Source organism: Podarcis melisellensis (assembly GCF_964234715.1).
Source record: "Podarcis melisellensis genome assembly, chromosome: 2".
Lineage (NCBI taxonomy): Eukaryota > Metazoa > Chordata > Lepidosauria > Squamata > Lacertidae > Podarcis > Podarcis melisellensis.
The window spans coordinates 83,815,192-83,827,672 of record NC_138529.1 but is presented as its reverse complement, the minus strand read 5'-3'; the positions used below and the strand labels follow the sequence as shown (position 1 = coordinate 83,827,672).

The 12,481-nt window shown below is 44.8% G+C and overlaps 1 protein-coding gene across 6 annotated transcripts in view; it reads right to left on the bottom strand.

Annotated features, from left to right (window-relative positions):
• Positions 1-1,271: 1,271 nt before the first annotated feature.
• CHCHD6 (coiled-coil-helix-coiled-coil-helix domain containing 6) overlaps positions 1,272-12,481 on the bottom strand; it is a 184,991-nt gene continuing 173,781 nt past the window's right edge. For 3 of the 6 annotated variants that reach the window (XM_081900551.1, XM_081900555.1, XM_081900552.1), the window contains one exon: positions 1,272-1,853. In XM_081900551.1, coding sequence (XP_081756677.1) covers positions 1,667-1,853 — 187 coding nt within the window. In that variant the 3' untranslated portion in view covers positions 1,272-1,666. The remainder of the gene's footprint in view (positions 1,854-12,481) is intronic. The other 3 variants (XM_081900553.1, XM_081900556.1, XM_081900554.1) reach the window with 1 other exon arrangement.

The following is a 12,481-nucleotide window of genomic DNA, read 5'->3' as shown; positions in this document are numbered from 1 at the left end:
ATATATATATATATATATGGGGTGGCTAGTATTCATAAGCAAGTCACGCCAAGAATGGAGGCAAGTTTATTTGCACCCTCTGTGCCAGAATACCCGTTGTATTATTTTTGGTGCTTTAACAATGCAACCATAATCCTGTTTACTCTGGAGCATTTCCTACTTTGTTCCATAGGGATTGCTCTCTAGTCAGGGTGTTTGGGGTGCAGCCCTAGGATTCTACTGCACTTGTACGCCTCCTTCTGGTAACTCCTGCAGGCAAGCTGGTGCCAAACGTATTGCTCTGCTTTCCTTTGGACCATATCAGCAAGGCTGGGCAGCCCAGGACCAGGGGCGGAGGAACGGGGGTGCAGTGGGTGCAGGTTGCCCTGGGTGCCACCACTGAGGGGTATGTGTGACAAAATGCTGGGGTGGCACTCACTGCAGCACACCAACGTAGTGGCTTGGGCATGCGCAGGCTCTGTGCTGCCCAAATAGTCTGCCCGTCCCCCCCCCAGCTGTAGGGTGGCTGAATGGGAGGAGGCAGGCAGACTCCAGAGGCCCCATGGTGTGCCCTGCCCCATGGGTGGAGCGCCCCACCCCTGGCGCCCAAGTGGTTTCCTCCACCGCTGCCCAGGACCTCCATACAAGCTTGCACCCCAGGAAGGTCACTTTGGTTTGACTTCTCCCCTGGAGGTACACTCCATTATTTCTCGAGACAGGCAAAATGCCAGTTGCTACCACTAATGTATTAGCTAGCTTAAAGCCACCAGAAACAGGTACTACAGGATTGAAAGGGTGGTTACAAAGAGAATGCAGCGGCATTAGTAAGAGCTGTCTAGCTATGCCTGTCTAACTATGGCAGTGATACTCACTGCCAAACTGTTGGGAATGTCTTGGTTCCTACAAAGGAAAGTTGCTTTACTCCAGCGATTTCTGAACGTCTTACAGGCAGCATGGAGGGGAAAGGAAGCAGCACAGAGAAAGTTGCTGCAAGGGGTACAAAGTTCTGCTGCATGAAACAGGGCCGAGCCTTTCTGCTGTTTGACTTGCCACACCTAGCTCTCTCTTCCAGCCAGGATGTCTGCACTTCTCCACCTAATCCAGAGCTTTCCATCCAGCTCCTGGCATGAAACAAATGAGATTTTTAATTTACCAACAGCGTCTGGAAGAGTTTCAGTTCTCAACAATGACTGGAAGGCGGTCAAGTCTGACAGTCGGGGCAGCAGAAAGGAGGGAAGAGAAGGGGGTTATTCTCAAACTTTTGGATCAGAAAACAACTGTCAGCACACAGCGGCCATTAAACACATTTTTATTGTTCTTAGGAGGAAGCTTGAGAGGGGAAGGCAGGAATGTCTCTGTTAGTGTCAAACATACAATCACACCTGCTTGAGTCAGTATTAACTCAATATACACAGGCTCTGGCATTTCCTTAGATTCCTTGTTCTGAAGGACAAAGGCAATGTCTTATGAAATACAGAGTAACAGTGAAACAAAAAACTTAACAGGATTTTTTTTTAAATAAAAAAATGGAGGCTTATCACTCATGTACCCCATCAGAAACAAGATCTATTCATGGGAATTCTTCTCTCGGTGGAAGAGAGATAATGATGGTGGCAACATACATTACGCAGAGCATAGCTTTCCCTCCCAACGCAGGGTCCTTCCCCCTCAAGTCCAAATCCATCAATTAAGACTGATACATGCAGGCATCTGGATATGGATTCATGGTGATTTTGTGGACCACCATGGACAGAAGGCACTCATTTGCATCAGCATGACTCCAAAAGAATGCTGGGCTTCTAAGAGCTTCTGTGGTCCCCTGCTTTCTGCACTTTGCCAGCAGCTGGGCTTTAATCGAAGTGGACCAACAGTTCCTGAGAAAAGAGAAATAAAGAAGAGGTGCATCATTACTTATTCAGCTGCTGAGTGAACCATGTAGCAAGAAATGACTTGCAAAAAGATTATGGAAGAGCAATCTCAAAATCTGTTGGTTTTCCTTTTAAGAAAACATGTTGTCCTTTAAATTTGTGACAACAATTGGGATTTTTGCATATTTAGAGATTTTTCAGGAAAAAAGAATATCAACTGGCACATCTCAACAAATATTTTTTTCTGACTTAAAACTGCCTGTATAGAACTAGTGATGAGATATGTTGAAGTTTACATGCAATTCGGTGAAAAACAAACCACAACTCCATCACAGAATTATCAGACAACAAGTACCAGTCCCTAAAGATGAATGAAAACAAGGTCAGCCCCTGGCTTCCTAATCTGTAGCTCATATCCCAAAAGGTTTCCGTGTACAAAAGCTTCAGTTCATGGCACTATCAATCAGTAGAAGCTGCTCCCGATGGAAGCTTGATAAAATTACTTCTAAGCACAACATGTTGTGGATGGAAGGAATAATTGCTACTTTCCCTCTCCCTAAAAATGCATGTTGAGCTCCTGAAGGTTATGAGAGTGGCACTGCTTGGAAGCTGAAATGCTTTCAGTTCAAGGCTTGTTACAAACTACAAAGTCTAAGTGAGGTAGACTGCAGCTGCATGGCATGAGGACTTTGTCCAAACTTTTTGCTTTGATTTCACCTATCCTGGGAAGATTGGGTCAATAATCCACCCTACAAACAACTCCGTTCCTTGATTTCAACAGCAATGAAGACCTCTTTCTTCCAATAGGAAGAATCCTACCAGGATTCCAAAGAACTATTTCTTTGGACAATATTCCCAACCTGCTTTGCCCTGAAAGAGGCAACAATTCAGACATAATATTAAACCCCAGATTAGCATTACATGTGCAAGCATGTTCCCTTCCCCTTTCGTGGCACTTACTTTATAGTCCTTCCATGCCAGTCAAAAACCATTTTAAAGAATCGCAAGCTTTTTAGAAGCAAATTTAATTCTGCTGTTTTATGCTGCTTTTATGATTTTGTGGCTTTTAGCTTATATTATTTTTGTTTCTGTATTTTAATTTATATTCATTTCGTAAACTGCCCTGGGAATGTAATATAATAATAAAAACCAATCAAGAAAAATGCAGGCCATTTCTCCAGCAGCTTTATTGGAGAAGGTGTAATTTGCTATTTTGCTATTTCTCCTGCGCACAACAGATGCAAATGGACACCTTGTCAAGCTGGCCATTGTGACAATTTCAACTGCTGTCCCTTGCTTGCTACTAAAATGCGTTAAGCAGCGGAGCCTCCATACAAATCCTTCAACTCAATGGAGTACTGCTGCTTTCAGAACAGTATTATGTAAAATCGTCCCAGGGTTAGGCACATTATACATGTAAAAGGTAAAGGTACCCCTTGCCCGTACGGGCCAGTCTTGACAGACTCTGGGGTTGTGCGCCCATCTCACTTAAGAGGCCAGGGGCCAGCGCTGTCCGGAGACACTTCCGGGTCACGTGGCCAGCGTGACATCGCTGCTCTGGCGAGCCAGAGCCGCACACGGAAACGCCGTTTACCTTCCCGCTGGTAAGCGGTCCCTATTTATCTACTTGCACCCGGAGGTGCTTTCGAACTGCTAGGTTGGCAGGCGCTGGGACCGAGCAGCGGGAGCGCACCCCGCCGCAGGGTTCGAACCGCCGACCTTTCGATCGGCAAGTCCTAGGCGCTGAGGCTTTAACCCACAGCGCCACCTGCGTCCCATATTATACATGTAGAAGGGCATAATAAGACGACATGCCACGTCACAAGTTCTCCGCTATTTCTCCAGCATTTGTGGACTGTGTGATGCCCACCTTCACCCCCCACACTGTTCAGATGAGCAGCAGTGATGCTGCTGTCAGGAGGGTAGCCTCATGGCACCATGGCCAAACATGCTAGTGGTTAAGGATTGCTCTTGGCAGAAGACTATTTCATGGCACAGCCACATGAACTAGAGATGCTTGCCTACATTTTGATGAAAAACAGTAGCCACAAAATCCATGGTTAAGACTGGCGAACAGCTACCTTAACAGTCAAGGGCTTAAGAGGCTCTGACCATGGAGCCAACTTGCCTCTTAAGTGGGGAGGATTGATGCTACTTTTTAAAGAAGAATTTCCCTAGGCTATACTTGATCTGTAGAACAATTACTTTTCCTTCTCCAATGCTGCTAACCTTTCTTCTCCAAGCCAACAGACACACTCGCAAGCAATTACAAATCCGCCCCCCTTGATAGCTGCTAATCGTAAGCTGAATAACCCCCGCTTTCTTGGGAGGGTATGTCCCCTGCAAAAAAAAGGGAATGCTATTTAGTGAGTTGGGGTGTGTGCATGTGAATTATAAGCTTATATTTGAATAGGAGGCAAGGGAGGGTTTTTTTCTTCTTCTTTTCAAGGAGGAAAGCTAGCCGGGGTTGGCACAACCTACCCTGCAGCATCCCCTGGAGAGTAGGCAGAGACTGGAGCATGGGGCTTTGGGGATAAGGAAGTCAAGACTCTGGCTTCCTGAGAGGAGGGATTAAAGGAGACAAAACAGGAAAAAGGCAGGGGGGCCTACGGGACAGGAGGGGATACTAAAACAGGAGACTGGTATGCTAAACAACCAGAGGCATGATCATACAGAATTCCTGCCACAGGATTGATAGGGCAGTCATAGGGAGTAAAAGTGAGCACTGCGAGCCAATTCACACAGCCACCCTAAGTCCAGACTGCAAGGTGCCAGTGGGGATTTCTTAAGAGCTATCCTCAAGAGCTGAAACAACTGTTGGAAGGGGCACTTTTGTTCTTGCCAGAGCAAAATTAATGGCCAAAGAGAAGTGCATGCTTGCACTGGTGATTGCCAAATAGATCTGGGGCATAACCAGGCATTAGCACACACCCTGATCTTCTGCTCCTCCTAAACTACAAGGGTAAGTTTGTCTATTAAAGAAGACAGCTGAGGTATGCCAAGGTGTGTGTCCCCCCGTCTTGTTTCCTACAGTCATCTGCAGAGCAAAGCCAAAGGGTTTAAGGGTCATGTGCAGGGTGCCCACCAGAGCAGACTCCTGATAACCCACTTCTATTCAAAGATACCAGCGACATGAGACACCAGAGCAACACTAAACAGCGGTAGCTTGGCCCAACTCTGATGGACTGTGAGCACCATGTGTGGAGGTAGAAAGTGGAGCCAGCAGGAAAGTATTCCACCACTGCACCAAGTTTCTCCTTATGACCTCTGATCAACGGTATGGCTGTGGTCTTCTCTCTAGTATCAAGTTTCATATGTGCTGCGAAAGGTTTTCTATGGAGGGGTGCTCCACAGTCTATATCTCTGGCTGCAATCTGAAGTGGTCTGTAGTCTGGCTACATGTTTAATACCTCAAGTGAGGGCTAAACTATCCATAATGTGCAGTTCTGTGCAAAATTCCACTCACACATAAAAATAAATAAAATTAAAGCAGCCACAGGAACAAGAATCTTGAACACTCTGTCTGTGGTGAAACAGAGAGTGATCCTGATTATTTTCTTTCCCCTCAGCTGCTTTTCCCTCTACAAGGGAAAAAGATACAGCTCTTCCTATTATTTTACCCCAAAAAGAAAAGCAGTTCTGGGGTGATTTTTAGCTAGAAACCACCCTTCCTCACCCTACTGGTCCTCTACTTAAGATTGCAGGCTCCCTCAGCCAATTTTTACTTTTAAAAAAAGCATGTAGAAATCTGTAGACAACTGCTTGCAAGGCAGTTTGGGCCCAAGAACCAGCCCAGAGAGGCCTACAGTTAAAAAAAAATAAATCACTTGGATCACAGAACTGAATCCAAGCAGACATGCAATATGCAAAAGGTCTTGGCTTTGTCTTGTCAAGCATGGATTGCCCTAAATGCATGAATGTTGTTTTGCCTGAGGTTGTGGTGATTTGGACGCCTGGAGGCATTCTTAAGTGAAAGAATCAACATACCTTATGGCTGTTATTTCAGCACATGGCGTGCATGTTCACTGCAGAATGATTTCCACCTCCCTCTCATCCCAACGCAAGGATGCAATTCTATTGCTCTGAAGTCTGGGAGCTGACTTTCACTCTTACTGTAACTTCTCAGCACAAGGCAATCTCTAGTACATCAGGCCACAAATGGGAGCTCAAGCAAATTAGATGGAGAACGCCAGCCGGACCCGGTGCTGGTTCTATTGGTTCTTTGTGTTCCGAATGGCATAGAGGCCACCAGTTATAAGAGATGAGTCAGGATGCACTGTGACTTAACAAGGGGGGGGGGCTCCCCATCCTACTGCTTTCACTTGCTCTGGGGCATAAAAAGACTAGAGCAATACCGTTTCCTTGTCACCTGTACTTTACAGAATAATTCACATCATCTGCTAATCTTTAGCTATTCTGAGCCTCACCTGTTTGTTCATGCATTATAACATATTGATTTACCTGGGACAATTGCTCTGATCACCGTTATCACCCAGAGAGAGCCTAAATCATTAGCCCATTCATAGGAAGTGTTTTTCACCAATTGCGAGCCTCCGCAATTCTGGAAAACTGTTAAAGAAAGACACCCAAGCCTGGACCCCAGTTCTCTCCCAAAGTGGCCTCTTCCAATGACTCATTGTAATGAACAAAACCTCTATTATGGACGCAAGCTGGAAAGCACTGGGGAAAAAAAGAATGAACATAATTCTGCAAAGGGTCACCACTGAGAAGATGACTGCTAATTAACATTGGCATCAATACTAAGGCTGTTTTTTGCTAAATTAATGTTAATTGCATTTAATCTTGCTTTCACCATTAAATGAAAGGCCCCCCCACCCCACCCCCAGGCTACAATAGCATGAAGATCTCACCTATGTTGAGCAGTGGATTTTATTATTATTATTTACAAAAAAACAAAATAGTGAAACTGTTTCTCTTACAAATCCATATTCCATATGTTCTCACTTTTAAAGAGCAGCAATGGATTCTTTAGCATTTTCAATGTACAAACTACTTACACAACCCTGTGTGGTAGGCCATCAATGTTTTTATTTTACAATTGTAATAGAAGCCCAAGGTCAACCCATGAGCCCAGAGCCAAACAAGAACAGGCACTGAAATCTCCTTCTCTTGTCCACACCAGTTGCAAAGAACTTTACTGGAAGAATTCAAGGGCACATTTTTCTCACTGATCTGTCAGCACAAGCATTTTTGCTTGCCGGACAAAATTATCTCCTCTCTCCTCCTCCTGTTCACTGTTCTGGGGGTTATCTTGACCCTCCAGAGTGGATTTGGGGGAGGTTTGGGGGTCCGTGGGAGGAGGGGCAAAAAGCCTCATTGTCTTAGTGGGAGCACTGTATCTTGCACTGATTTCTGCTGGCATGGCAGGTTAGTTGAATCTTTATTTGTGCAATTAAAGTGGGTTACAGGGTTCAGCCTTGCTAGTATAACTATATATACTATATATATTATTATATATATATAATTTCAATTTATATACTGACCTTTATCAAAAGATCTCAGGGCGGTGTACAACGATAGAATCGCATTACAAAGCATTAATGATAAAAACATAATAAAAACATAGTAAAAAGCATACTTACAGACAGCTCAATAGTAAAATAATCTTAATAATAACAGTCTTCTCCCCCCACACACTTTATTCCTCTTTATCTGCCATAGGCATGGGTAAAGAGGAATGCTTTTGCCTGGTGTCTAAAGACATGTAATGATGGTGCCAGGTAAGCACCACCCACTAGCATAGGAGCCACCACTGAAAAGGCCCATTCTCTTGTTGCCACCCTCTGGATCTCTCTGAGAGGGGAGACATAGAGAAGGGCGTCAGATGACAAGCACAGGGTCTGGGTCAGTTTCTATGGGCAGAGGCCTTAAGGTACTGAGGTTGTGAGCTGTGTAAGGCTTTATAGGTGAGCAGCAGCACTTTGAACTGGGCCTGGAAACTAATCCGCAGCCAGTGCCAGGATTGGTGTTTAAGATCAAACCGTTTTGTTCTAGTGAGCCATTGCATTTTGCATCGAATGTACAAGATCGTTTCTGAACCGTCTTTAGAGGCAGTCCCATGTATAATGCACTGCAGTAATCTAACCTAGAGATTACAGAAATTAGGCTATCCCTGCCCAGATAGGGGAGTAGCTAGACCACCAGCCGAAGCTGGCAGAAGGCACTCTGGGCCAACAAGGCCACCTGGGCCTCAAGTGACAGGAGTGTATCCAGGATCACCCTCAAGTACCTGCTCCTTAAGAGGGTGTGTAACCCCCTTGAGAGCAGGCAATCTTCCACCTATCCGGTCTAGGGAACCACCCACTAAGAGTGCCTCATGTCTTACCTGGATGGAGCTTCAGTTTATTGGCTCTCATCCAATCCATTACCGAGGCAAGACACTGGTTCAGCTCATCCACTACTACTGCACTTTAAAAAAAAAATGAATTTGGAATTTCAGTGGTTTGGAAAGGAAAGAGGAAACACAATGAAAACTGTAGGATGCATAAATGACTTGTAAACACCCTGCAAGCAAATCAGGGTGCAGGATGAATGCTCACTGTCATATTAACGCCCTGCAAACAAATCAGAATCAATGTTCAATAAAGGCAGGATCTAAGCTCTGTAAGCTTTGTGCAAGCATATCAGGCTGAATGCTCAATAAATAAGTTGCCTGAACTATTCTGCATTTTTCTACAAATGCAGAACATAAACACCATCACCACCTAGCTCACTGGAATAGAAATAGTTTATAAAGCAGAAGAGAAAACTTTTGACTATACCTTCCTGGTGCAACTGGATTAACCTCTACTCTTTTCCGAGTCCTCCTGGACCCCAGGAGGGATAAAGGAATCCAGTTGGAACATGATGTTTTCTAAAGTGGAATAATGAAAACCTGCACAGATTCCACTCTAGTTTTAAGGGGATTAAAATGGGCTTTAGTAGTGTTTATGACTAAGAACTCTGCTAGCAGCAACAATGAAAGAATACCCTCCTTTCCAAAAGTGAAAACCAACAGAAATTCAACCAGCAGCACAACAGAACCCCATTTATACAAAATATAACCTAAAATAAGTTACAGAGAAAAGGGCAAGCAGAAATAGTGGGTGTGCAAAATACTACACATGCCACCTCTCTGTGTGTCTGTTCACACAGGTGTTTGCAGCTTCAGAAAATGGAGACTGGAAGATGGTGGCCTTCCAAAGACCTAGAAGCATTCAGGTTGGACAACGACTGTCTGAAGTGGGGAGTGCTTCCTTAACCAATGAAGGGTAACAAAACTAGTGCACTCATCCTCGCTGCCTACCTGGAATAGAATTTAGAGAATGATGGCCATAATGAATCCCTGTATTTGTCCTCTGGGGTGTGCGCCGATATCCAGAAGGTTCTGTTTGGATGGGAAGGCAATGTGTGTCTCCACCTGAATGTTGTATATCAAGGGCCTTCTCCTGCTCATCTTCCTGAGTAGGAGGAGGGCTACAAGGGACAGAGGCAGCAGTCTTGAACTGGCTTCCCCTTTTCCTCCATGCCCTCATTTACATGAAAGTGAGGGGTCCCATGTAAAAATAAATGGGACCCCCGCCCCCACAAATTCTAGATCCCAAGTCCTGAATTCATTATATAGTAGCAACAGTGGAAGAAAATATTAGAATCACTTTAAATAGTCCTTTAAAAACTCTTCCCCTATTACATTTGAGTTAACCTGTTACATTTGCTAGTCTGCTCAGTTAGTCTCTGTGTAAACATATTTGAAAGTCTCATGTGTTTCGTTTCTTGGCTCTTGCTTCATTTAAATTTCTGAACCTTGAAGCAAGACCAGCCATTTTTGCTCTTCAAACTCATCTAGTGAATGCACTGGCTCTGGCAGCAGGGGTGGGGGGTGGGGAAGAGATAGTCTCGAAGAGGAATATCCTTGGAAGATGTTCCTAATTCTATTTCTGCTCCGTGATATAGTGAAATTTCACCCAGAAGTATTATGAGCTCGACTGCCTTTATTTGTTTAACAGTTCACATTTTCATTAAGCTGTTGCCATTCGGCAGCCAGTAATTTTATTTGTATGATAGCTGTATTCATCTCGTGCCTACAGGTGCTGATGTTGCTCTCTCTCTCCTCCTTGGCAGAAAGGGAGCGTGCCGGCAAATGTGGAAGCAATGTGAATCTGAGAGAGATCATCCATCTGTAGGTACCCAAGAAAGAGGACCGTCAATATGAGCAAGATGGCAGCCCCAGGCTCTGCCCTTTGGGTGAATTTACATATTGTATGAAGAAAACAAATTTTTACTGTGCAAGTGAAGCCACCAGAAAAAATGTTTTCTCTAAGTGGACTTAAACTACATCAGGCCACTGTTGAAATCTTCATTCAGCTCCACAGGCCTAGCAATTGAACTGCTTAAGCACATTTCTCCCTCCCAATCTGACATACCCCAAACACAGAAGAACAGCATAAAAATAGAAAGGGAACGTGAGTCAAACGGCCCTGCCTGCCAGTGCTCCAACTTCCTGCCTGACGTGCCCTGAGAGAGCAGAGCCAGCCTAGGACAGGACTGCAGCAGACTAATGCTGTCAGGATTACGATGTGAGCAAGATGACAAACTGGGTTAGTGCTAAGATTAAACACCCTCTCTTTATGAAGAAATGCACAAGCTACACTTCTGAAACAAATGTCTCTCAGTAAAGATTTTGACATGTAGAATTTCTTTTTAAAGATACGGGTGCACTACGGCAAGTCACACCAAATGTCTGGAGATACGTGAGTTATGACATGGATACATCTTTGAAAGAAGCCTTTTGAACTTTGAAGCTGTTCCTGGAGTTCTTTCTGGCCTTCTCTCATCATCATCATCATCATCATCATCATCATCATCACATTTGCATGTACTTTCCAAATCAGGCATGATTGAAAAATGCCCAATATCTCTTAAAAGTAAGTAGGCACAGTTTTCACCTTCTGAATAAGGCAATTTCTTCTACAGTGGTACCTCGGATTACATATGCTTCAGGTTACAGACTCTACTAACCCAGAAATAGTACCTGAGGTTAAGAACTTTGCTTCAGGATGAGAACAGACATCGTGCTCCGGCGGCGCGGCGGCAGCAGGAAGCCCCATTAGCTAAAGTGGTCTTCAGGTTAAGAACAGTTTCAGGTTAAGAACGGACCTCCGGAACGAATTAAGTACTTAACCCAAGGTACCACTGTAAAGCCAAAGAGCAATAACAGACAAGGAGGAAGTGACAGGTTTAAGTCAGAGCCAGGCCAGAGGCTCAGGAGCCCAGTCCCTGCATCTGACACCAAAGTGCAAAACGACATTTTTAATGGCTTACTATGAAGGACGAACAAGAAGGATTGTAAAGTACCTAACGCAAGAAGAGAACCATCTAAATGAAAATGAACAGTAAGCAGCAGCTTCTACAGTGCAGGAAGATGGAAAGAAACATATTCACAATCCACAATATAATCACACAGTCCTCTCACAAAGACCCTAGCCATTGCAGAGAACAACTAGTTTCCACTCCTCGATACAGGTGCAAATTTCTTTTCTGTGGTGAATAACGAACCACTTACATGCAATCATATGCAATACAACTAAAAATAATAATGGAGACGGAAAGAGAGGGAGAGGCAGGGAGGCAGCCTTGAATAAAATGCTAAGCAAATGGGAGAGAATGCGGTGCCAAACCTACAGCAAGATAACCAGTTCTCTGTTTTCTCAAAACATACAAGGACCCCCAAGCTTCTTCCCAGCAATGACACCTCTTATTCCACTTGCAGTTATTCCATCCTCTCATGCTCAGCTTAGACCTGGACACTGACTCCTCGAAGGATGAACTGGACCTCCCACTGACTGAAGACTTGGAGGGCAGGTAGAGTCCATGCCACCAGCCTAGTCCAGGGAGGAAGAGTCTCCCAGGGCTGCTTTAAGGGACCACTGGGATGGGTTTGAGTCCAAGTGTAAGGCAAAGAGCCCCTGGGGCAGTCAATGGATAGGTTAAGTCATCCCCTGGCCCTTGAGAGCATACTGTGCCTAGAGTGTTGCGCAGTGGTTATAGTGTTGGGCTAGGAACTGGCAAACCAAGGTTCAAATCCTTACTTGGCCAAGAAACTCACTTGAGCGAAAGGCTCAAGCTTGGGTTGCTGGCCCACAACAAAGTATGCACCTAAGAGCCCAAAGTTGCCATGCAACTGAGCAAAAGACTCCTTATGAGGAAGGTCTCTCAGATCATCCTTAAACATTGGCAGCTGGGATTATGTGTTGCTTGGGAGGACAGGCTATGTCAGTCCTTACTTTGAGCTTGCCAGTTGCTGCAACTACACAGCTCCCTTACTCACTTCACCTCCATTGCCAACCCCTGGATCTTCAGCTGCTACCCTTGGATCACGTTTTGGACTCCGACCAGTTACTCATGCCTGACCCTGCACAAGAGAGGGTCTTCGCTTCCTTGGACCCTACTGTCTTGGGCAGGCCCACTGAATACACCTGATGGAGCAGAAGACATCCCTAGTTTTGTAGCATATTACCTTCCCCAACTGCTTGGATCAACCATGCAGGTAAGTAATCACTCATAGTCATCTCCTCTTTTCCTTGATTTCAAGCCACTAATTAGAGAAGCATGACTTGGTAGAAACTGGCAGCCAT